Consider the following 23,415-nt stretch of genomic DNA (forward strand, 5'->3'; position numbering starts at 1 on the left):
TTGTGAAAGCAAACATTATATTTAATTCCAACAATAGCAGAAGTTGAATACTAACTATAATAGAAAAAAAACTGTCAAATTTCACCATTTATTGGGTACATTTTCCTCACAAATTACCACAGTGCAACTTCCCATGGATCCCAAATCTGAGCATGATGATGGGTTCATAGCGCTACAGTTCATGGTGTGATCAGTTTCAGCCTCAAATCGTGGATTTCACCACATTAACCCATTTAGTCCTCCTTATCGGCCAAGTCGTTCTGATCAAAGTACCTATGTAAAAAAAAAAAATATATATATATATATATGTATATATATATATGATTATCAAACGACAAGTTTTCCTGGCTGTGAGTTTTTGTGAAGTCAAATAACGTAGTTTACCTAGCAACAAGGCAGATCATCAAGTTTAGAGGAGACAACCTTTCATCTTCCTGGCTTTCCTGTAATGGTAAAGAAAGAAAAAAATAAGAATGACTATCATACCCTGTTCATCCTTATCAAACATTTGACCATCTGCTGTATTTGAACATTTGAATTCTACCCATCTCAACATCCATTAATACCAGCCACTATATCATCCTACCAGATTGGCCCGCACTTCAGAACTCCGTCTGGCCAGCTGTCTTATTTGGGAATGTGCTTCAGGGAGAAGAGGTTTCTCAAGGCAAGCCAGCAGTGCATACAGCCATCTTCCCTAGAGAAGTTGAACACATATTAGCCATGAAAGCATCATGGTTGTGGTCAATTCCATTTAAAATTCCAGTCAATTCAGAAAGTAAACTGAAATTCCAAAGTCAATTCCAAATTCTCTTCAATGCTTTTTCATTCGAGGCAATTTGGAATTGGGTTTACTTTCTGAATTTACTCGAATAGATATGAAATTGACCCCCAACATGGAAAGTATTAAAAATGCCAAATTGTGTTGATGACATTAAAGAAACTGAACTTACCAACTGCGGGACAAACTCTCTCTCTTCAAACCAGTTTATCAAGTACTCCAAAACTGCAGAGATTGTGGCCTAGTAGGGAAGATATAATTGAGTGTCAAACACAAGTACCGTCATTGAAGTCATGATTAGAAGCATCAACTGATGAGGGAGGATTGCAGTGAGTGCCATGCCATTGCTGTAAAAACACTCACCTGATTTAATCTGCTCACTATACTAAGGAAAGGTGGAAAACCAACCTGGTGAAACAAGTGGTTAAATATCAGACGCATGATTAATGGAAAATTCTTTATACAAAAATCTTACATGATGTATATTATCTATGGTCAGATATTTCCACTATAACAGGGGTTCTTAAAGGGGAACTGTCAATCCCAATTTCAGCATTTGCCCAAAACCTTCAAATAATAAAAAATAAAATGCATTCAGATGAGAAGTTGTGTGTGGGGGAGGGGGATTGCTCATAGATATTCTTTTTTGGGGTGGGTAAACATTATTGTACCGGAGCCAGACATTTTCTCACGAAAGCATAATAACTGCATTATGTGAATGCAAGCATATAGTGTATGGCTTTAGACAGTTAGCTTACAGTGTTATGGCATTAAATTCCAAACATATATTGCCACTTGCGGTGTCAGTTCGAATCCCCCATGGGGCGTAATTTATTTTTGTTGAAATGTGAACTCACATTTATTTCAGTATTGTGTTGGGAAGAAAAGTGCAATCATCACCTTGAAAATTAAAATTAGGGGCTCAATTCAATTCAACCAGCATTGCAGTATTTAATCCAACTGTAAAATTAACTCACAGATGAGGTTTTTATACAGTACCCAAGACCACAACTACTACGAGGGCGACGCCTCTCACAGGTAGGCATTCACTTTTCAGAATTAGAAGTGTGGGCACGGTATGAATATTGTAAATAAAGCATATAAAGAAAAATATATATCTGCCCAATGTGGGATTAGAACTCACAACTATTGAACTAAGAGCCAAACTATCATGGTTCAAACACACCAAAACAGTCTTGAAGAGGGCATCACAACACCTTTCCCCCCTCAGGAGACTGAAAAGATTTGGCTTGGGTCTCCAGATCCTCAAAAAGTTCTACAGCTGCACATTGAGAGCATCCTGACCGGTTGCATAACCGCCTGCTATGGCAACTGTTAGGCATCCGAGCGCAAGGCGCTACAGAAGGTAGTGCGTACGGCCCAGTACATCACTGGGACCAAGCTTCCTGCTATCCAGGACCTATTTACTTGGCGGCGTCAGAGGAAGGCCGAAAAATTGTCAAAGACTCCAGTCAACCAAGCCATAGACTGTTCTCTCTGCTACCGCACAGCAAACGGTACCAGAGCACCAAGGCTCTTTAACAGCTTATACCATAAGACTGCTGAACAATTAATCAAATGATTTTACACTGCTGCTACTCACTGTTTATTATCTATGCATAGTCACTTTACCCCTACCTAAATGTACAAATTACCTCGACTAACCTGTACTCCTGCACATTGACTCAGTACCGGTACCCCCTGTATATAGGCTCCCGAGTGGCACAGCGGTCTAAGGCAAGAGGCGTCACTATAGTACCTGGTTCGATTCCAGGCTGTATCACATCTGGCCGTGATTGGGAGTCCCGTAGGGCGGCTCACAATTGGCTCAGTGTTGTCCGGATTTGGCCGGAGTAGTCCGTCATTGGAAATAAGAATTTGTTCTTAACTGACTTGCCTAGTTAAATAAAGGTTAAATATATATTTTTTTATGTTTAAAAAAATATAGCCTCGGTATTGTTATTTTATTGTGTTACTTTGTATTTTATATTTTACTTTAGTTTATTTAGTAAATACTTTCTTTACTATTTCTTGAACTGCATTGTTGGTTAATACCTGTTGTATTCAGCTCATGTGACAAATACAATTTGAACTGTGTCATAGGAGCACCACCAATCAGTCATCACAACTGAGGAAAAAAAACAAATACTTTGACATGACCACCACTGTCATCTATTTCTTGTTACGATGGATGTAGACACGAATATAAATGTATAATCCTCATAGCCTACATGTTTTTTTCTCGTAAAAGCACAGTGTATGAAATGGTAAGCAAAAACATTGCATTTGGTCATGTGCGGAAATGTGCCTTACTGCATTTTGAATTTGGTGTATGGTCAGTAGTTTAGTCATGGAAGTATCATTCAAAATATATTGGCACACTCCACATAGCAAGACCATTGTCAAATTAGGCTAACTTTCACCTGCTTTTATAGTAAGCCTTGAAGTGGAACCCCCCAGCACATCTTGAAGGGAGTGTATTTCATACCAACCCCTCCCTTGAGGTGGGACCACCCAGCACATCTAGAAGGAAATGTATTTCATACCAAACCCTCCCTTGACATGACGTAGAGGCACCTTCTCAAGGTGCCTCTACATCACGATTTCAATGGTAGAGTTGAACCGCTATGGGGAAAGAGATAGATTTACTGCTAAACTATTTCACTTTTGCAACAAACTGTCAAAAATTAAGACAATAAATGACATATGACTATAGTATACTCCAAAACATCTGGTTTTCAATTAAATAAATGTTTTTTCATTAAAGTTACTCTTTAAACTTTTTCAGCTCGAGCCCCAAATGAGAAATGTACCATCCTCCCATGACCCAAATCGTCCTCCCATGACCAAAATTAAGAAAAAATAGTGTGAGACTATAGATGTATTCTCATAACTCCCACTGCTCACATGCCCAGGGCCCGCTTTGGGTCTGGACCCATAGTTTAAGAAACCTGGTCTAGATTACCTTCACATAATCAAGGGCTCGATCTTCAGCACCAGGGTCAATGGGAGGGGAGTTCAAATAAACATTTTCACCCAAGCAGAACTTTTTCCATTGTTCCTCCGCATCCTGTTTTGGCTGGAGATAGACAAAACACATAGTTAGAGAGTGTATGTTGTATTTTACAATTCACTTTTACCAATAACAACAACAAAAAATCATAATCACCATTAACACATTGTCATCCAATGCATGACCACTCCAGTGTTGTCTATGCTTACTGATACTCTGCAAGTAGTAAAACATGATCAGAATAACTCACTTCAACCCAACATGACAAATAAATTTAAATGTATAGGGGATAATATAATCTATAGTTACCTGTCTTATTTCTGAGAAGTTGCTGACTTGCTGTCGCTGCCATTTTAAACTCGGTGAAAATCCTTGAGGAGCAGCTTGGCAACCTGTGAGCTACAAAATAAAAGTTGACAAGAAATTATACATACATAGTCAGATAGACTGTCTGTCTCTCTAGTTACATTTTATTTGTGGCAGTGGCCTACCCTTATGGTGAAACTTACCGACACGTTCACTGATTGTTTCTTTCTCAATTTCTTTGGATCAATCTTCGCCACCACAACATCAGGACAGAGAGACGCCTCTAATCTGGAAAAAAGAGAAAGGCAGCGTATTTGTTTTATTACATGAATGCGTGTTTCCTGGGAATATGCGTGAAAACTATGAAAAGACAGTGCTATGCGGGACTTACTGAACCTGTCTCAAATACTCCTGGGGATTTCTTGGAGGCTCGTTTAGATTGAAGTCTTCGCCAGTGTCGCATGTTTCCACAGGCAGAAGCCTGGGCATCAGTTCCTCCACGTCGGATTTCATGCTGAAACTCCAAATTATTTGCTCAGTGTCGGATTGATATACTGTTAGATTAACAGGCAACCAATGACACTTGTATTTACTACTGTACCTCTGTTATCACGTTATAAAGGTTGTTTTGTTGGATAAGGACACAAGTCTCACATCAAATTAAACTTTGACGCCATTTTGTTTCAAGTGCGAATCATGACGCGTTTAGAATGTGCCCGTTGCCATGGTGATTTAAAGATAACGCCACATGTGTATTTTGGCATTCCAAATTCCACAGGTCAAGGTCTACAACATAATTTTCCACGCGTTGCTTTCCAACATAATGACCAATAACATATTGTTTTTACAACAAAATATACAACGTCATAATTACTGTACAAATAATTAAAATCACCTGAAGGGAGATACTTCTCCAATAAACATTGATTGTTTGTATTGCTTATAGATCAGCCCTTGCCTTGGTAAATTAAATCATTCTTGTTGCAAGCACTGTTGCCACGTTAATCATTACTCCTCAGTTACCTTGTATCTTGATTCCCTCCTCATTTAGCCATTGAAACATGTTTACTTGTTGAGATGTGACCGCAACAACTTGAAGGCAATGTTCATTTGGCACAATGGAATTCAACGCAACATGACTATTCAACTTGGAACACCATTTCACCACAGTTTTTTAACTACCCAGTTTCACTGTGGACCATTCTACATGACTGGACTTCCAGGGTCGATATGGCTGCTTCACAGATATACATTTGGACATTTACTATTTTCCTTTTTCCAACTCTAACTTGGGGATTGCTGTCTGACTTCAAAATTTGTGGCGACTCTGAATGTGAAAGTAAGTAGATAGCCTAACCATTTATTTTCTTGTTATGTGCAGCACATATTACAAATGAATTATTCATACATTACCTTATGTGGCTTTTGTGTGTATAGGCCTGCTGAGTCGGGTCAGGGCCACAAGAGATCACAGAGGAAAGGATTGTAGATTTCTGAACTTCAAAAAAGGGGATGTGATATTTGTTTACCACAAACTCTCTGGCAAAAGAGATGATTTATGGGCAGGAAGTGTAAGTGTTTTTTTTTGTCACTGAAATCACATTGAATGACATATATTTTGTTGTATGTTTGTTATGCAATAATTTTTTGTGCCCTATGCTGTATTTCAGATTGACAGACAATTTGGTTATTTCCCAAAAGACGTTGTGAATGTTGATGAAATTTATTCAAACACAGAGAAAGAAGTGGCCACACAGGTAATTTTTCCACTTTAGTACTCTATGAATTTTAGGCCTATTTAATGTATGGTTATACATGTGCATTGAAGGGTGAATAAGCAGTGCTTTAAATTATTTTGTTAAACACATTCTGTTAATTAAAGGTACTCTTATGTTCCTTTTAGAAACAAGACTTCTTCTGCATAGATGAGTATGGCTCATTAATTGATAATGACTCCAGTGAGTGGGACAATGAAGAAAATCTAGTTTCAGAATTTCAGGAAATCGCAGCCAATGATGCTCAGGATTCTAAAACTTCCAAAGATGCCTTTCTGTCCCAAAGTTTTGCACAGAGCAGTGATGAAACAGGAAACAAAGATGCCATTCAGGTCGTAATGGAAGACTTCTCTGATGATACCAAACCTGAACCTCGCGAACAAGATGGGTCTCAGTGGATTGGCTCTACAGTAACTGGATGGTTTAGTTTAGGTGGTGAAAACCCAGATGATAATCCCAAAGAAGACAACCCAGAACAAGAGTCTTTCAGGAGCAGGAAACTTGCTTTGGACATTGACGCAAACCAATTGAAGGAAGAGAAGAAAAATGATGAAAACTCTGGCTGGTTTGGAGATGGACTGACTAGCGCCTTTGGTTTTGGTCAAAAAGCTCCAGAGGAGGAGAAGCCCATTGAAAAGGAAGTGGAGGAGCAACCCCCACCCTCTAACTCCTGGCTGAATATTGGCATTAGAGATGTCTTACATTTTGGTCAATCTAATCAGGATAAGGTTGAAGAGATAATAGAAGCAGCAGGCAGAGATGAATCGACAGGCACAATAGACCCACAGGACCTTGGCACAAGTCAGTCTCATCATGATGCCACAGTGGAGCAAATAAAAGAAACAGAGCACCAGAGAGATGATACCACTGGTAAGAAGGCAGAGAGAACAGAGACACACCCCTCAAAACCTGTTAAGGATTATAACCAAGAGGACCGTCATAGTCAGGAAGAAGATGGTGAGTTAAGAAAAGAGGAAGATGCAGGGTGGTATGGTAGCATCTATAACAATATTGTAGGCCTTTATGGAGAACAGGGTTATGTTGAGGAGGAGGAGGAGGATATACTTATAGCTGAGGATGAAGAGGATAAAGATATCAGCCTTCAGTCAGAAACAGAGTCACAGTCTGTGTTCTCATCCATGTTTGACACTCTGGTATCACCGTTTCAGGCCGATACAACTAACAATGATAAAAATGCCCAAAGTGATGAGGTAACAGATATAAAACCGGCAGAAGCAGATGGAGATACAGAGACCTCCCTTACATCTCAGACGGCTATCCCATATGATTCTACTGAGGCTTCTGTAGGTAGGAAGGATGATAATGATGGTAATGACAGCAATGAGGTTCCACATCCCCCTCCATTAGATATAGATACGGTTCAGAGTGCCAATAAAATACTTGAAACTAGCAAGTATATGTCTTTGTCCCACGACCCTCAATTACAAGACACAGACGGAATAGTGAATCTTGAAGTTGATCCTGAAAAAGCTATAGCTGAGATGGAAGTTGTTGATCAAGAGGAATTTCCCTCCTCTGATCATTCCAAGAAGTGGCACGTTGAGACCGATCCCATAGATAACACAGGGTTTATAAACATTATCCTTGACCCAGTGTTAGACTCAACTATACTAAATGCTGACGCTACAAGTAACAATCTTCTATCTGATAAAGGTAATGATGATGGGGGACGTTATATTGTGGACAAAGCATCTGAGAGAGAGGAAGCAGAGTCAACTAATGAAGTTACTGAGACAGAGGGGATAGAACAAAAGAAAATAGTTGAAGTTGAGAGAGACCACGGGGATGAAGCTACTTTCTCTACACATGTCTTTGAATATACACAGAGCAATTCCGGACCCAATGCTAAAATTGAAATGTATCCTGACAGCTCAGATCTAGTTCCCCCTGAGACAGTAACAGGAAATGAACAGAGACAGACAGAAATCCTTGAGGAGGCAGACACAGAAAACATGTTAGTGGAAGATTTCATTCATGTCCACTGGGTGTCCCATGAATCTCAAAAAGACAGTGACGAGAAAAACGTCCTGAATGATAGATCTGGGATGACGGATGACCAGACGACAGCAAATGAGGACAGTAATCTGCCGCTAAATGACAGAAATCATACAGATGACAGTAATGAAATGCTGGAGGCATTCAAACAGCTACTTGGAAATAGCAAGTATATGTCTTTGTCCCACAACCCTCAATTACAGGACACAACCGGAATAGTGAATCTTGAAGATGATCGTGAAAATTCTATAGCTGAGATCAATGAAAATGATGAGCACGATTCTGCAGGTAGATTAGAGCTAGATGATGTCACTACTAATGAACCTGTCAGTTCCCAAGGAGGTGTAGAGCCAAAGCAATTAGTGTCGGACCCCAAACCAGACAATGAAGAGGATGTGAAAATATCAACTGTGCTCCCCGAAGCGCTTTTGCATGATAGTGATGAGAATGCCCTTAATCACCATCAAGAGAGTCCTGCTGCTGACCTTGCTGAAAATAGCCTGGATGATGTTGAGACTGATCATTCAGTTGGTCAGGATGCTTTAGAAGGATCAGGGATTCCAAATCTCTCTGATTCGATTCCTATTCAGACAAAAGCAGAAACACTGACAGAGGAGCTACCTAATGTATCAGAGGATACATCTGTAATGCATGATGAGGTGGAGGACATTGACATTGACACTACAGGTATTGAAGTGGTATCCTCCAATCAGAAAGGAGACGACAGTATTCTAGTGCCTCAGAGCCCAGCAGAAGAGGACAATGGGGACAGAGTAGGGATGCTATATAGTCAGACAAGCATGCCAGGTACAGAGGATGCTTCAGTGCTGGAGGAGGTCACACAGACACCTGACCCCCATCTGCATGATGCCCAGGACCCTCACATAGCTGAACTTATCCTGAACTTATCTTTAGTTGAACCGGTCAGAGTTGATCCAGTCATTGAAAATGTATCAGGAGAGGAAATACATCATTTGATTACCTCAAGTGGGGATGAGGAAAGTAAGGACAAGAATGAGAATACATTAGAGGTGCCAGATAAGAATGTTCATTTTGGAGACATAGATTCAGTTTTGCTGAAAGACTGGTTATCTTCTAACTATGAGGAAAGTAATTCCAATGTAATGGAAGTTGTTGATCAAGAGGAATTTTCCTCCTCTGATCATTTCAAGGAGTGGCACGTTGAGGCCGATCCTGTAGATAACATAGGGATGATAAACATTACCCTTGACCCAGTGTTAGACTCAACTATACGAAATGCTGACACTACAAGTAACAATCTTCTATCTAATAAAGGTAATGATGATGGGGGACGTTATATTGTGGACAAAGCATCTGAGAGAGAGGAAGCAGATTCAACTAAAGAAGTTACTGAGACAGAGGGGATAGAACCAGGGAAAATAGTTGAAGTTGAGAGAGACCATGGGGATCAAGCAATTCTCCCTACACATGTCTTTGAAAATACACAGAGCAGTTCCGAACCTGATGCTAAAATTGAAATGTATCCTGACAGCTCAGAGCTAGTTCCCCCTGAGACAGAAATTGGAAATGAACAACGACAGACAGAAATCCTTGAGGAGGCAGACACAGAAAACATGTCAGTAGAAGATTTCATTCATGTCCACAGGGAGTCCCATGAATCTCAAAAAGACAGTGATGAGAAAAACGTCCCGAATGATAGATCTGGGATGACGAGTGACCAGACGACAGCAATTGAGGACAATAATCTGCCGCTAGATGACAGGAATCACATCTCATCAGTCAGTAGCCAGGAAGTACATTCAAAAGGGACCAAAGGATTGTATAATGAGATCACTCTAGAAAACGAGAGAGCACAGGAATTAGGCCTACAGGATAGGGAAACCAATGATGGACGAAATAGCTTTGATCAGTCACATGCAGTTAGTCAGCTTTCCCCCACTGATGAAGCTTATGATGTCATTACTCAATCAGAGAGAACAATAGACCATGATACATTGTATTCAGGTGAGAATTTCCTCTCAGACAGTTGGTCTAATTATCAAGAAGCAACAGATGTAAAGAGCACAATTAGTGATGAAGATAGGCAGCAGGATTTTGAAAACGTGGACGTTATTGAGAAGGTTGATTTTGAGAAAATCAGTTATAGGGATATTGAATCTATTCACAATGGTGAAAGAGAGGGTGAGACTTCCACTTCTCACAGCGAACCCCCTGAAAAGCAAGACATGCCATCAGATCAGATAGTAGGCCTAGACCCCACTCAAGAAGAATTTGTGAACAAATCAACTTCTCACAGTGAACCCCTTGAAAATCAAGACATGCCATCTGACCAGTATTCAGTAGGGCCCCCCCAAGAGGAAATTACAGACACATCAGTCAACAAGGGTACTAGGAGTTTCTTTGAAAATGCAATGGACTTTTTGATCCCAAGCACTGACTCCAAAGACTTAGAAGACCCAGAACCAAAGGGGCAAGAAGAGGAGGAACAAGAACCCCCACCTGATCTTCCTTACCTGGACCTCCATGAACCAGAACCACAGTCTCAGTCAACCACAGTAGAAGACTCGATGAAAGCTACAGCATTTTTGAAAGAATACAAGAATATCCAAAAGCAAATCAGCACAGATGAAATAACTACTTTGTTGGACATGTTTGGGAAGCATAAATTCCTGTGGCTTGACTACAGCCTAGGAAGCTCAGAGACTTTTACTGATGGCCAAGATGGTGATAATGACCTAGCTATTATATCAGACTTTGAAATGCTCCTGCAGTATCACATTGATGAGACAAAAACTCCATCTGGTGGAGTACTGGAGGATGAAGACCAATCCAGAAAATTTGTGTCATTACGAAAACTAGAAATACTCTTGTCAAACATAAAAAACAGATTCACCCAAGTGAAAGCACCTGTCAGTATAAAAGACAATCAAGGTACTACTCAAGTAGTATGAGAAACATTTATTGATTTTGGTTGCATGTCTCTTCCATGTCTTTTGCATGTCAATATTGAAAAGGTTAGCAGTTGTCAAAGTGTTATATCTGACAACCATTTATTGACAAGGTCTTACATGTTTTTTAAATGATTTGGTATCATAATGTCTATATGTTATCCAGCAGAAACAGACAAGACAAACTGCATCAATGACGATTGTTTCACTCACAATGAAAACGAAGACCTAACCAACCTGAAAGGAGTATATTTATCTGGGGAGGGAGACATCCAAACCCCAACACTAACAGACAAATGTAATGCATTTATGTCCATTCTTAAAAATAACATACTAATTATATAGATGAAAATAGTTCCATCTGTGGCTGGTAAAAATATATGATCAATTATTATGACACTCACTATTGTGTTATGTATACCTTTTAAATATATTTAACAGATAAACCTGAGCCTGCAGTGATGGAATATCTTTTTTCTTCTGCACGTCAAGTCACTGGTGATGCTGTTGCTCATATGCTGACAGTTAAGGCTCTTCTAAAATGGCTCACTGTACAGGTAAGAAAGTTATATGACTACTATATCCCCCTTGTAATCTGTTGAGATGAAATTAGCTAAACAGCCCATACATTTAAAATGATTGGACTGCACTATGGATGTCTCCATCATCCTCAATAGAATGTCATATTTTTCCATGATAGGGAACTTCGGTTGTGGCATTGGACTTAGACAAATACAGCACAATACACACATGACAATAATCATTGACTAGATAGCTGGAAAAGCTGGTCCTTTAAAACCTCTGGTATGTGTCTCTGGTATGCAACATGTCATCTGCACTACCCCTATGAGTCATCCAACACTTTGAAGAGTTGTAGTTGGCTCTGGCTTCGGTGACAAGGCTTTTCCCCGCACTATGGTAATGCAATAATAACATGAGGACTTTAAATTGAGAATACAAATGGAGGTTCAGGATGTTGACCAGGTGAGTAAAGGGTAGTGTTTTGGACACTGGGGACAGCACTGAAAAGCTACAGGAAAGGTCAACACCCAACCAACAACAACAACTTGGCCTACTCTGATAGGGCAAGGCAGTTGACAGCAGAGGGACTTTGGTGACAATCTGTCTCAGCTGGAGAAAAAGGTCAATTTTTCCTTGACTATTTAAGAATAGGGATGGAGGTTGACTAATATGTGTTGTTTTCCCACAATTTGCATGTTTCGTCAGGTTCAGTGTTACTTTAAATACGCCTCAGTCTGCCAGTGTGGCGTTCTACGATTGGTGACGTTGAGAATATACCAACTCAACGTTAGGCAGGAAGTGGGAGTGTTGTAACAATTACAAATAACTATTTTGATTGAAAAGTCAGATAACATATATTATTGTGTAGGATTACAATTATATAAATCAATAAATATTCGTTTTAGGAAAAAATAACCGAAAGTGAGTCGTTTAAGTGATTTTGGCGTGCATAAAATAGCAACAACCTCCACCGTACGTTTCAGCGTCATGACGTTACCCGCTACTACTATCAGGTCCAAGTAACAGCTGAGCATTCGTTTTTTCAATGTTAGCTAAAATAATCCTGAAAATAATATTTAAATGAAATATTCGACAAATGGAAGATCAAACAAGTGGCGAGACAGTCGCTACTCAAGTGACTGATTTCAAAATGACAGCAAGGACCTATTACACTATTGCCTTGGAGAAAGCGAACGATGTGAGTCACGTGTCATTATATCTTACATTAACTTGGACCCATCACTGCTAAAAACATCAACTGGTGTTATCAAGCAAGCCAGCCAACTAACGTTACTACATCATTTAATTCGTCAGAAAAGGCTTATCTAGCCAATGTCTCGTGTCTTGTTGGTTATGAGAGCACTGTTGCCTGGTAAGCTAGCTAAATACTTAGCTAGATAACTAGCTAACGGTTGTAGTTAGCTATCTATCTAAGTAGCTGGCTAGCTAGTTAGCGTGTTGATGCTCCTAAAAGCATTGACAATCACTTTACGTTTGAATTGTCATGTATCCACAATCCAGGGCCTGAAACAAAAATCTATAGCAGCTCTATAATGATAATAAGTCATTTCTCTGATTTGGTTGATACTTTTTCAAAATTAGTATTATTATTAATTTTGTTTCCTACCTAGGTCCTGTCATCCCTTCCTGATGACATAAAGCCAGGTCCTGACCTGTATGGACTGCCATGGGAAGCGGTCATCGTCACTGCCTTACTAGGGTTGGGCACCCTCCTATTGTTCAGCTGCAGGTTCTACCAATGTGTAAGTTGTCTGATATTATTATCAGCATGCAAGTATAGGGATGAACAACCACGTTCTTTATTTTGATTGGAGAGTGACCAAGCTCACAATTGTTCCATTGTTTCCACAGATAAAGAGCAGACTGTATTCAAGCAAAGAGAGGCGGATGGGCCTGAAGGTGGCTGAACTATTAGATGAAAAGTGCAAAGTCCTTGAGACTTTGAGTGAGGTTCAACGAAATGTGAGGCCTATGTCAAATAAACCTTTGTGTGACTGACTAGATTTTCAAACTATTCAATGCAATTCCCTTTGAAATTACATGTTTTGTATGGACCTGTGTGTTATGAATGCCTTTGCTACTGTTTGTTTATTTATGTACCTTTTCAGTATGAAGAACTGGAAACTTCCCTGCGGAATAGTGGTGTTTTGGCTCATGTCGCAGAGAGAGAGAATCTGGAGGTAAGACAGAGATACTACATGGTATGATTGTTCTCAATACTGAAGAGACATTCCCATATATCACAGCTAAATAACACTGCCAAGTCGTATAAAAGGACTTGGTGTGCATGCGACTTTCAAGTCCCAGTAAAACTATAATGGTGTCCTCCTCAGGTGATGTCCCAGAGGCTGAAACAGTCAAATACACAGCTTGGAAATGATATAGAAAAGTTAAAGGAGGACCTGAATATCCAAAGAGCGAGGAGGTTGCAGCAGGAGGAGACAGTGCGTTTGACTTAAGACTTTTTTCTCATCCCCTTTTTCTGTGTTTTGATGTTTATGCTTTGACATGTTTCAGCTATTGTTATTATTTTCCTCTTTGCTCTCATATTTCAGTTTGTTTTTGAGATATGGTGTTGTGTGCAATTCTTCAGATTGCAGATATGCAGGAAACCTTGAAAACCTTAGAAGAAGAAACCAGGGACCTCAAGTCCCAGACAGAACAGGTAAAGTCTGATGTCCCCATTACAATGTTATATATTATGAACAAAATGTTAATTGTAATTCCTTCCCATAATGCATTTGAAATCTGACACAGTCAGAGCCAGGTTAGATGTAACTCATTCTGTTATAATTTCAGGCACAGACAACCCTGAAAATATTTGACATGAACAGTGAAAGGAATCAGAATAATCTGGAGGCAGCAAAAGAAGAGAAGGTGTTGCTCCAGGAGAAAAATGGCCAGGTATGTAAACTGACATCTAAAATGTCAATTTTCATCTATATCTAGGCCTATTCACAAATCAGAGCCATAGATACAGTATCTATGTGGGTGGCTCTGTCACTAATAGTGGTGTATACTCCAGTTCCATATCAGCCTTTGTTGCCATTAATGCAAAACAAAGCATTTGAAGTTTCTTGTTACACAAAGAGCCTGTATGGGTTGTCCTGAACAGAAAGCAGAAAGAGTCCTATAGTCTGGTGGGGTCCTCACCCTCTCCCCTCTTCCCACAGCTGGTCCAGGAGGCAGAGGGCTGGGGGGAGCGGATGAGTGAGCTGGAGGAGGAGATGCGGATGTGTGAGAGCTCCTACACTGGAATGCTGCAGGATGCTACCAACAAAGATGAGCGCATCAAGGTTTGCATTCATATTAATGCACTGGCAAAAACCACATGCAGTAAGCTGTCTAAAACAAATATTTGTGTACTGTGCCCTGTACTGGAAAAACCAGTCAACACCCACTATGAAGATTACTTGGGGTTTCAACTGACCATAAGTTAAACACCCTAAATGGCTCAACCTATTTGAGGCTATGATAATCTTCATAATGGAAATCCTTTATTGCTTGTTATTTAATTATAATTTGTATGTACTGTGTTTTGTTGTGTGTGGTGTGTATATATATATATATATATATATGCGCGCGCAAATGTATTTGGACACCCCTTTTGAATTAGTGGATTTGGCTATTTCAGCCACACCTGTTGCTGACAGGTGTATAAAATCGAATGCACAGCCATGCAATCTCCATCGACAAACATTGGCAGTAGAATGGCCTTACTGAAGAGCTTAGTGACTTCCAATGTGGCACTGTCATAGGATAGCACCTTTCCAACAAGTCAGTAAGTCAAATTTCTGCCTTGCTAGAGCTCCCCCGGTAAGCTCTGTTATTGTGAAGTGGAAACATCTAGGAGCAAGTGGCAGGCCACACAAGCTCACAGAAAGGGACCACTGAATTGCTTAGCGTGTAAAAGATGGTCTGTCCTCGGCTTCAACACTCTCAACCAAGTTCCAAGCTGCCTCTGGACTCAACGTCAGCACAATAACACACAAGCCTAAGATCACTATCCGCAATGCCAAGTGTTGGCTGGAGTGGTGTAAAGCTTGCCGCTATTTGACTCTGGAACAGTGGAAACGTGTTATCTGGAGTGATGAATCACGCTTCACCATCTGGCAATCTGACATACGAATCTGGGTTTGGGGCTGTTTTTCATGGTTCTGGTTAGGCCCCTTAGTTCCAGTGACGGGAAATCTTAATACGACAGCATACAATGACATTGTAGACAATTCTATGCTTCCATCTTTGTGGCAACAGTTTGGGGCCCTTTCCTGTCCAGCATAATGCACAAAGTGAGGTCCATACAGAAATGGTTTGTCAAGATCAGTGTGGAAGAACTTTACTGGCCTGTACAGCGCCCTAACCTCAATCCCATCAAACACATTTTGGATGAATTGAAACAAGAGTGGAGGCTGTCAGAGCAGCAAAGGGGGGGACCAACTCCACGTTAATGCCCATGATTTTGGAATGAGGTGTTCAACAAGCAGGTGTCAAAGTGCTTTTGGACATGTAGTGTGTGTGTTCTGTTGCAAGTATACAACACACAAAGTTCTCAAGACTAAAATAAAGTTTGAGTGGTAAAGCCTTCTCTCTCCATCAGTCCTTGACAGACTGCCTGTTGAAGATGAAGGACTGGGACTCAGTGCTGGAGGACGGCGCCAACAGAGAGGAGAGGAGTGGGACACAAGGGACAGAGAATGAAGGACAAGGTGAGATTCTCTTGATATACACAAGGCTGACCCCATTTTATTTATTTTTATTTAACCAGGTAGGCCAGTTGAGAACAAGTTCTCATTTACAACTGCAACCTGGCCAAGATAAATGAAGGCAGTGCGACATAAACAACAGAGTTACACATGGAATAAACAAACGTATAGTCAATAACACAATATAAAAAAATCTATGTACAGTGTGTGCAAATGAGGTAAGGCAATAAATAGGCTGTAGTGGCGAAGTAATTACAATTTAGAAATGAAACACTGGAGTGATAGATGTGCAGAAGAGAAATGTGCAAGTAGTGATACTGGGTGCAAAATAAATAACAGTATGGGGATGAGGTAGTTTGATGGGATATTTACAGATGGACTATGTACAGGTCAATGATCTGTGAGCTGCTCTGACAGCTGATGCTTAAAGTTAGTGAGGGAGATATGAGTCTCCAGCTTCAGTGATTTTTGTAATTCGTTCAAGTCAGTGTCAGCAGAGAACTGTAAGGAAAGGAGGAATTGGCTTTGGAGGTATCGTGACATTGTATTAGTTAATGTGACGACTGCTCATCGAATGATTAAAGGTTTCTAATTGCGTGATTAACTGAATCAAGCGATTATTAACTCATTAACCTTGGGCACCATGGGATATTGATTAGGACTTAGTATAACGGGCCAACACACTATGGCGCGTGTTACCCAAAATGGGGATTTAAAAGAGAGCGAAAAATAAAGTACACGAGAGACCTATACATTTGGGTGAATTAGTCAACTATGCTTATTCTTAGCCTTGCCAACTGCCGCTCTTATGGGTCAGAATATAATGATGTAATTCCGTGGATTCTCCGCGTGGACCGTCCTGGCTGCTCATTGACTCACTTCTCCGGTGCAACTCTGGTCATCCTCACGATGTCAGTGTCCTTTTGGCTTAGGAGTCTGTTCCCTCACCCTTGTTCTGGAAGGGCTCTTCTGAGGACAGACAGCTCAGCGCTCACAGCGTAGGAATGAAACAGTGTAGATGACATGATTCGATGGGAGGTGGAGGCTAGGTGGTTCGACTTGAATTCACCCTCTTAGACACAGCTACTCATCCGTAGCTTGGGTAGAAAAATATTTATTTGTCTTCAAACTTGTTTTGGGTTCGTTGACTTTTTAGACCTTGGGTCACTTAGCCTTATCTGTAAATTCTTCACTCACAGGTTTTATACCCTCGGGTCAGAAGTGGGCGTAACCGCCTTTAGGGCAATTCTCTGGGCGTACCAAGTTAAGAGGCAAGGTCTAGATTTGACTCAAATCCAATTTTAGACAATTAACTTCACATTTAATCATTACCAAAACATTCTCTTTGATTTGGACATTTTCCATACAACGTAAAATGTATTAACATCAAACATACTAGGTAAACTGTTGACGTTACAATGTTTTCGTAATAACGTCACCTATTAATAACAAAACAAAAATGACATTTTCATATTCCATCTATCGTCATGACCACCATTGTGGCTGATGGAAACCATTGTTCCAAAGTCCCTTTATTTCATGGTTAAGGTTCTCCATAGTAACAGGACAAAAGGAATTTGTCTGTGGCCTAAGATTTACCAGGGGCGTGAGGGGTCATAAAAACCCCACATCTTCAGACCCCTAGATCTCTCCTACTCTGTTGGGGTTGAGAGAGAATCTGTAGGGTTGTGGTCTCCTGTAACCTGACCTGATCAGGACAGTCATGACAATGGTGACCAGTGAAATATACCTGCTGGAGCGCGTGCTACAGGTGGGTGCTGCTATGGTGACCAGTGAGCTGAGATAAGAGCGGGCTTTACCTAGCAAAGACTTGTAGATGACCTGGAGCCAGTGGGTTTGGTGACGAATCTGATGTGAGGGCCGGCCAACGAGAGCATACAGGTTGCAGTGGTGGGTAGTATATGGGGCTTTGGTGACAAAACGGATGGCACTGTGTTAGACTGCATCCAATTTGCTGAGTAGAGTGTTGGAGGCTATTTTTGGCTTATTTGTTTGTGTTTTTTGGTCCACAGATAACGATCAACGACGAAGAATACAGAAACTCATTCATGCAGCCAAGGTATGTCTTCTCTTCAACAACTGAAATTATGGCTTAAAAACAACTCTTATCAGCGATAAATGGAAGATATGAGACTTTTTTTCCCTTCTCTTTAGATGAATGCAGACTTGAAGTCGGTGGATGAAGACAAGGACAGGGTGTTTGCTAAGCTAGCAGATGAAGTCAAGGCCAAGGAGGACCTCCAAGGTAAGCAGAGTAGTCAGCTGTTCAATAGTAATTCCTCTGATCACGGTGGGTAACAAAACGTTTGTTTTATAATGTATATAAATGTAGTTCTATTGAAAGACGCTTCAATAGCTGTTTTCATGATAACAGACCATTTTTACATTTTGGTCATTTAGCAGATGCTGTTATCCAGAGCGACTTACAGTTAGTGCATTAATATTAAGATAGGTGAGAACCACATCGCAGTCATAGTAAGTAAATGTTTTTCCTCAATGAAGTAGCTATTTAGCAAAGTCAGTGCAAGTAAGAAAAGCCAAATACTTGGGTTAGTTCAAGAAAAGCGAGGGTGTTTTGGGAATAATCAAGATGTAAAGACATGGTCGGTTTCCCAGACACAGTTTAAATGGATACTTAGCATTACTAGTAGATACCGATAGACTTCCAGTTATTGCACCAAAGCTAGTTAGCATTGGGTCGTGAAACTACTTCTAACTTCCTTCATACTGGACAGAGATTACATAAAACTGGTATCCACAAGTTCATCTGACTTTGGGGAAGTTGATTTAAAGGGCCTCATTACCAAAATCCCAAAGTATCCCTTTGAGCCTAGACCTGGACTTAACAGCTTTACTGTTGTGTTGCAGAGGGGATTAAGAAACTGGAGAATGAGAAGGCCTCTCTGCAGACAGACAGTGAGAAGTACACGGGCCAGGTGCAGACACTCCAGCAGAAACTGCAGATCATGACAGAGATGTACCAGGAGAATGAGCTCAAACTACACAGGTACTGTACGGGAGCCACACCAACGCTCACCCAAATGCACAGCTTCATCTATAAACATTCAAATCAAATAACATTTTATTGATCACATACACGTGACTGGCAGATGTTATTGCGGATGTAGCGCAATTCTTGTGCTTCTATCTCTGACAGTGCAGTAATATCTAACAAGTAATATAAAAGAAATTACACAACATATACACACATCTAAGTAGGAATGAATTAAGACTATATACATATGGACGAGCGACGTCAGAGCTGAACGGATACAGTAGAATAGTATAGAAAAACAGTATATACATATGAGATGAGTAATGCAAGATGTATAAGAATTAAGTGTCTAAGATACCGTAGAATAGTATAGAATACAGTGGGGCAAAAAAATATTGTCAGCCACCAATTGTGCAAGTTCTCCCACTTAAAAAGATGAGATGTGATTTTCTGGATTTTTTTTCTTCTCATTTTGTCTGTCATAGTTGAAGTGTACCTATGATGAAAATTATAGGCCTCATCTTTTTAAGTGGGAGAACTTACACAATTGGTGGCTGACAATACTTTTTTGCCCCACTGTATATATGAGATGTGTAATGCTAGATATGTAAAACATTATTCAAGTGACTAGTGTTCCATTCCTTAAAGTGACCAGTGATTCCTAGTCTATGCCTATAGGCAGCAGTCTCTAATGTGCTAGTAATGGCTGTTAGAAGCTGTTTTTCAGTCTCTCGGTCCCAGCTTTGATGCACCTGTACTGACCTCGCCCTCTGGATGATAGCGGGGTGAACGGGCAGTGGCTTCGGGTGGTTGATGTCCTTGATGATATTTTTGGCCTTCCTTACTCCCCGTTCAAAAATGTAGAACCAAGAAACCGATATAGCCCTTGGTTCACTCCAGACCTGACTGCCCTTGACTAGCACAAAAACATCCTGTGGCGTACTGCATTAGCATCGAATAGCCCCCACGATATGCAACTTTTCAGGGAACTTAGGAAACAATATACACAGGCAGTATGGAAAGCAATAGACAAGTTCTGGGACAATATAAAAAGTTCTGGGACACTGTAAAGTCCATGGAGAATAAGAGCACCTCCTCCAGCTGCCCACTGCACTGAGGCTAGGAAACACTGTCACCACTGATAAATCCACAATAATTGAGAATTTCAATAAGCATTTTTCTACAGCTGGCCATGCTTTCCACCTGGCTACCCTACCCCGGTCAAAACAGCCCTGCACCCCCCACAGCCTCTTGCCCAAGCCTCCCACATTTCTCCTTCACCCAAATCCAGATAGCTGATGTTCTGAAAGAGCTGCAAAATCTGGACCCCTACAAATCAGCTGGCTAGACAATCTGGACCCTCTCTTTCTAAAATTATCTGCTGAAATTGTTGCAACCCCTATTACTAGCCTGTTCAACCTCTCTTTCGTATATCATCTGAGATCCCCAAAGATTGGAAAGCTGCCACGGTCATCCCCCTCTTCGAAGGGGAGACACTCTAGACCCAAACTGCTACAGACCTACATCTAACCTACCCTGCCTTTTCTAAGGTCTTCGAAAGCCAAGTTAAGAAATCCCACCATCCCTTCTCCGCTATGCAATCTGGTTTCTGAGCTGGTCATGGGGGTACCTCCGCCGCGCTCAAGGTCCTAAACGATATTATAACCGCCATCGATAAGAGACAATACTATGCAGCTGTATTCATCGACCTGGCCAAGGCTTTTGACTCTGTCAATCACCACATTCTTATCGGCAGTCTCAATCGCCTTGGTTTCTCAAATGACTGCCTCGCCTGGTTCACCAACTACTTTATGATTAGAGTTCAGTGTGTCAAATTGGAGGGCCTGTTGTCTGGACCTCTGGCAGTCTCTATGGGGGTGCCACAGGGTTAAATTCTCGGGCCGACTCTCTTCTCTGTATACATCAATGATGTCACTCTTGCTGCTGGTGATTCTCTGATCCATCTCTACGCAGACGACACCATTCTGTATACTTCTGGCCCTTCTTTGGACACTGTTAACTAGCCTCCAGACGAGATTCGATGCCATACAACTTTCCTTCCGTGGCCTCCAACTGCTCTTAAATGCAAGTAAAACTAAATGCATGCTCTTCAACCGATCGCTGCCCGCCCGTCCAGCATCACTACTCTGGACGTTTCTGACTTGTGGACGTTTCTGAATATGTGGACAAATACCTAGGTGTCTGGTTAGACTGTAAACTCTCCTTCCAGACTCGCATTAAGCATCTCCAATCCAACATTTTTATTTAGATTCGGCTTCTAATTTTGCAACAAAGCATCCTTCACTCATGCTGCCAAACATACCCCCGTGAAACTGACCATCCTACCGATCCTTGACTTCAGAGGTGTCATTTACAAAATAGCCTTCAACACTCTACTCAGCAAATTGGATGCAGTCTAACACAGTGCCATCCGTTTTGTCACAAAAGCCCCATATACTACCCACCACTGCGACCTGTATGCGCTCGTTGGCTGGCCCTTGCTTCATGTTTGTCGCCAAACTCACTGGCTCCAGGTCATCTATAAGTCTTTGCTAGGTAAAGCACCGCCTTATCTCAGCTCACTGGTCACCATAGCAGCACCCACCAGTAGCACACGCTCCAGCAGGTATATTTCACTGGTCACACCCAAAGGCAATTCCTACTTTGGCCGCCTTTGATATGATATGATATATGCCATTTAGCGGACGCTTTTATCCAAAGCGACTTACAGTCATGTGTGCATACATTCTACGTATGGGTGGTCCCGGGAATCGAACCCACTACCCTGGCGTTACAAGCGCCATGCTCTACCAACTGAGCTACAGAAGGACCACAGCCTTTCCTTCCAGTTCTCTGCTGTCAATGACTAGAACTAACTGCAAAAATCACTGAATCTGGAGACTCATATCTCCCTCACTAACTTTAAGCACCAGCATTCAGAGCAGCTCACAGATCACTGCACCTGTACACAGCCCATCTGTAAATAGCCCATCCTCACTACCTCATCCCCATACGGTTATTTTATTTATTTTGCACCATTGCACACCATTTCATCTATCACTCCAGTGTTTAATTGGTATAAGGTAATTATTTTGCCACTATGGCCTGTTTATTGCCTTTCCTCCCTCATCCTACCTCATTTGCACACGCTGTATATATACTTTTTCTATTGTATTACTGACTGTTTGTTTATTCCATGTGTAACTCTGTGTTTGCCACACTGGTTTGCTTTATCTTGGCCAGGTCGCAGTTGTAAATGAGAACTTGTTCTCAACTAGCCACCTAAAGGTGAAATAAATCTGACTTTGGGTGCTGTAGGTGTCCTGGAGGTCGGGTAGTTTGCCCCCGGTAATGCGTTGGGCAGATTGCACCACCCTCTGGAGAGCCTTGCTGTTGTGGGCAGTGCAGTTGCCATAGCAGGTGGTGATACAGCCCGACAGAATGCTCTCAATTGTGCATCTGTTGAAGTTTGTGGGTTTTAGGTGACAAGCCAAATTTCTTTAGAGGCTCTGTTGTGCCTTCTTCACCACACTGTCTGTGTGGGTGAACCATTTCAGTTTGTCTGTGGTGTGTACACCAAGGTACTTGAAGTTTTCCACCTTCTCCACTGCAGTCCCGTCGATGTAGATAGGGGGGTGCACCTTCTGTTTCCTGAAGTCCACGATCATCTCCTTTTTGTTTTGTTGACATTGAGGTTGTTTTCCTGGCACCACACTCCCAGAGCCCTCACCTCCTCCCTGAAGGCTGTGTCATCATTGTTGGTAATCAAGCCTACTACTGTTGTCGTCTGCAAACTTGATTCAGTTGGAGGCATGCTTTGCTACACAGTCATGGGTAAACAGGGAGTACAAGAGGGAGTGGATGTGATGTTTCCTTCCTTCACCCCCTGGGGGTGGCCCGCCAGGAAGTCCAGGACCCAGTTGCGCAGGGCAGGGTTCAGACCCAGGGCCTCGAGCTTAATGATGAGCTTGGAGGGTACTATGGTGTTGATGGCTGCGCTATAGTCAATAAACAGCATTCTTATAGGTATTCCTCCTGTCCAGATTGGATAGGGCAGAGTGATGGCGACTGCCTCCTCTGTGTCTCTATTAGGGTGGTAAGCAAACTGAAGTGGGTCTAGGGTGGCAGGTAAGGTGGAGGTGATGTGATTCTTGACTAGCCTCTCAAAGCACTTCATGATGACAGAAGTGAGTGCTACGGGGCGATAGTCATTAAGTTCAGTTACCTTTTGCCTTCTTGGGTACAGGGACAATGGTGGCCATCTTTAAGCACCAGCCAGCTGATCTGCACATGCTCTGAGGACGTGGCTAGGGATGCAGTCTGGGTGGGTCT

The 23,415-nt window shown here is 41.5% G+C and overlaps 2 protein-coding genes across 11 annotated transcripts in view; one reads left to right on the top strand and one right to left on the bottom strand.

Annotated features, from left to right (window-relative positions):
- On the bottom strand, positions 1-5,532 carry gemin2 (gem (nuclear organelle) associated protein 2). 2 transcript variants are annotated; one of them, XM_052496686.1, is made up of 11 exons: positions 5,514-5,532; positions 4,492-4,614; positions 4,304-4,388; positions 4,104-4,193; positions 3,951-4,010; positions 3,747-3,860; positions 1,145-1,189; positions 954-1,022; positions 587-697; positions 385-443; positions 1-273 (listed from the first exon to the last, which is right to left on the bottom strand). In XM_052496686.1, exons 2-11 carry the CDS (start codon positions 4,611-4,613, stop codon positions 234-236), a joined length of 795 nt encoding a protein of 264 aa, XP_052352646.1. In that variant the 5' UTR covers position 4,614; positions 5,514-5,532; the 3' UTR covers positions 1-233. The 2 variants fall into 2 exon arrangements, with proteins under 2 accessions (XP_052352646.1, XP_035607838.1); XM_035751945.2 differs by lacking the exon at positions 5,514-5,532 and adding an exon at positions 4,702-4,870.
- The window catches only part of LOC118368135 (melanoma inhibitory activity protein 2-like), a 26,275-nt gene continuing 8,125 nt past the window's right edge, over positions 5,266-23,415 (top strand). For 2 of the 9 annotated variants that reach the window (XM_035751934.2, XM_035751937.2), the window contains exons 1-17: positions 5,266-5,439; positions 5,538-5,671; positions 5,771-5,857; positions 6,004-10,804; positions 10,988-11,119; positions 11,263-11,378; positions 12,975-13,106; positions 13,216-13,326; positions 13,473-13,544; positions 13,698-13,808; positions 13,958-14,029; positions 14,164-14,268; positions 14,538-14,660; positions 15,962-16,070; positions 18,101-18,147; positions 18,243-18,333; positions 18,957-19,095. In XM_035751934.2, coding sequence (XP_035607827.1) covers positions 5,331-5,439; positions 5,538-5,671; positions 5,771-5,857; positions 6,004-10,804; positions 10,988-11,119; positions 11,263-11,378; positions 12,975-13,106; positions 13,216-13,326; positions 13,473-13,544; positions 13,698-13,808; positions 13,958-14,029; positions 14,164-14,268; positions 14,538-14,660; positions 15,962-16,070; positions 18,101-18,147; positions 18,243-18,333; positions 18,957-19,095 — 6,491 coding nt within the window. In that variant the 5' untranslated portion in view covers positions 5,266-5,330. Of the gene's footprint in view, positions 5,440-5,537; positions 5,672-5,770; positions 5,858-6,003; positions 10,805-10,987; positions 11,120-11,262; positions 11,379-11,686; positions 11,806-12,309; positions 12,542-12,974; positions 13,107-13,215; positions 13,327-13,472; positions 13,545-13,697; positions 13,809-13,957; positions 14,030-14,163; positions 14,269-14,537; positions 14,661-15,961; positions 16,071-18,100; positions 18,148-18,242; positions 18,334-18,956; positions 19,096-23,415 lie in introns of those variants that run through there. The other 7 variants (XM_035751935.2, XM_035751938.2, XM_035751939.2 and 4 more) reach the window with 7 other exon arrangements.

This window comes from Oncorhynchus keta, chromosome 35 (assembly GCF_023373465.1).
Source record: "Oncorhynchus keta strain PuntledgeMale-10-30-2019 chromosome 35, Oket_V2, whole genome shotgun sequence".
Lineage (NCBI taxonomy): Eukaryota > Metazoa > Chordata > Actinopteri > Salmoniformes > Salmonidae > Oncorhynchus > Oncorhynchus keta.

What these genes read in the sequence shown, in the direction of transcription:
- gemin2 (XM_052496686.1), bottom strand. Translation starts at nt 4,613, where the DNA reads ATGAAATCCGACGTGGAGGAACTGATGCCCAGGCTTCTGCCTGTGGAA. An exon ending in GAGCCCTTGATTATGTGAAG is followed by an intron (nt 1,190 to 3,746) that starts GTAATCTAGACC and finishes TTGTTTCACCAG; the next exon opens with GTTGGTTTTCCACCTTTCCT. An exon ending in GAGAGTTTGTCCCGCAGTTG is followed by an intron (nt 698 to 953) that starts GTAAGTTCAGTT and finishes CAACTTCTCTAG; the next exon opens with GGAAGATGGCTGTATGCACT.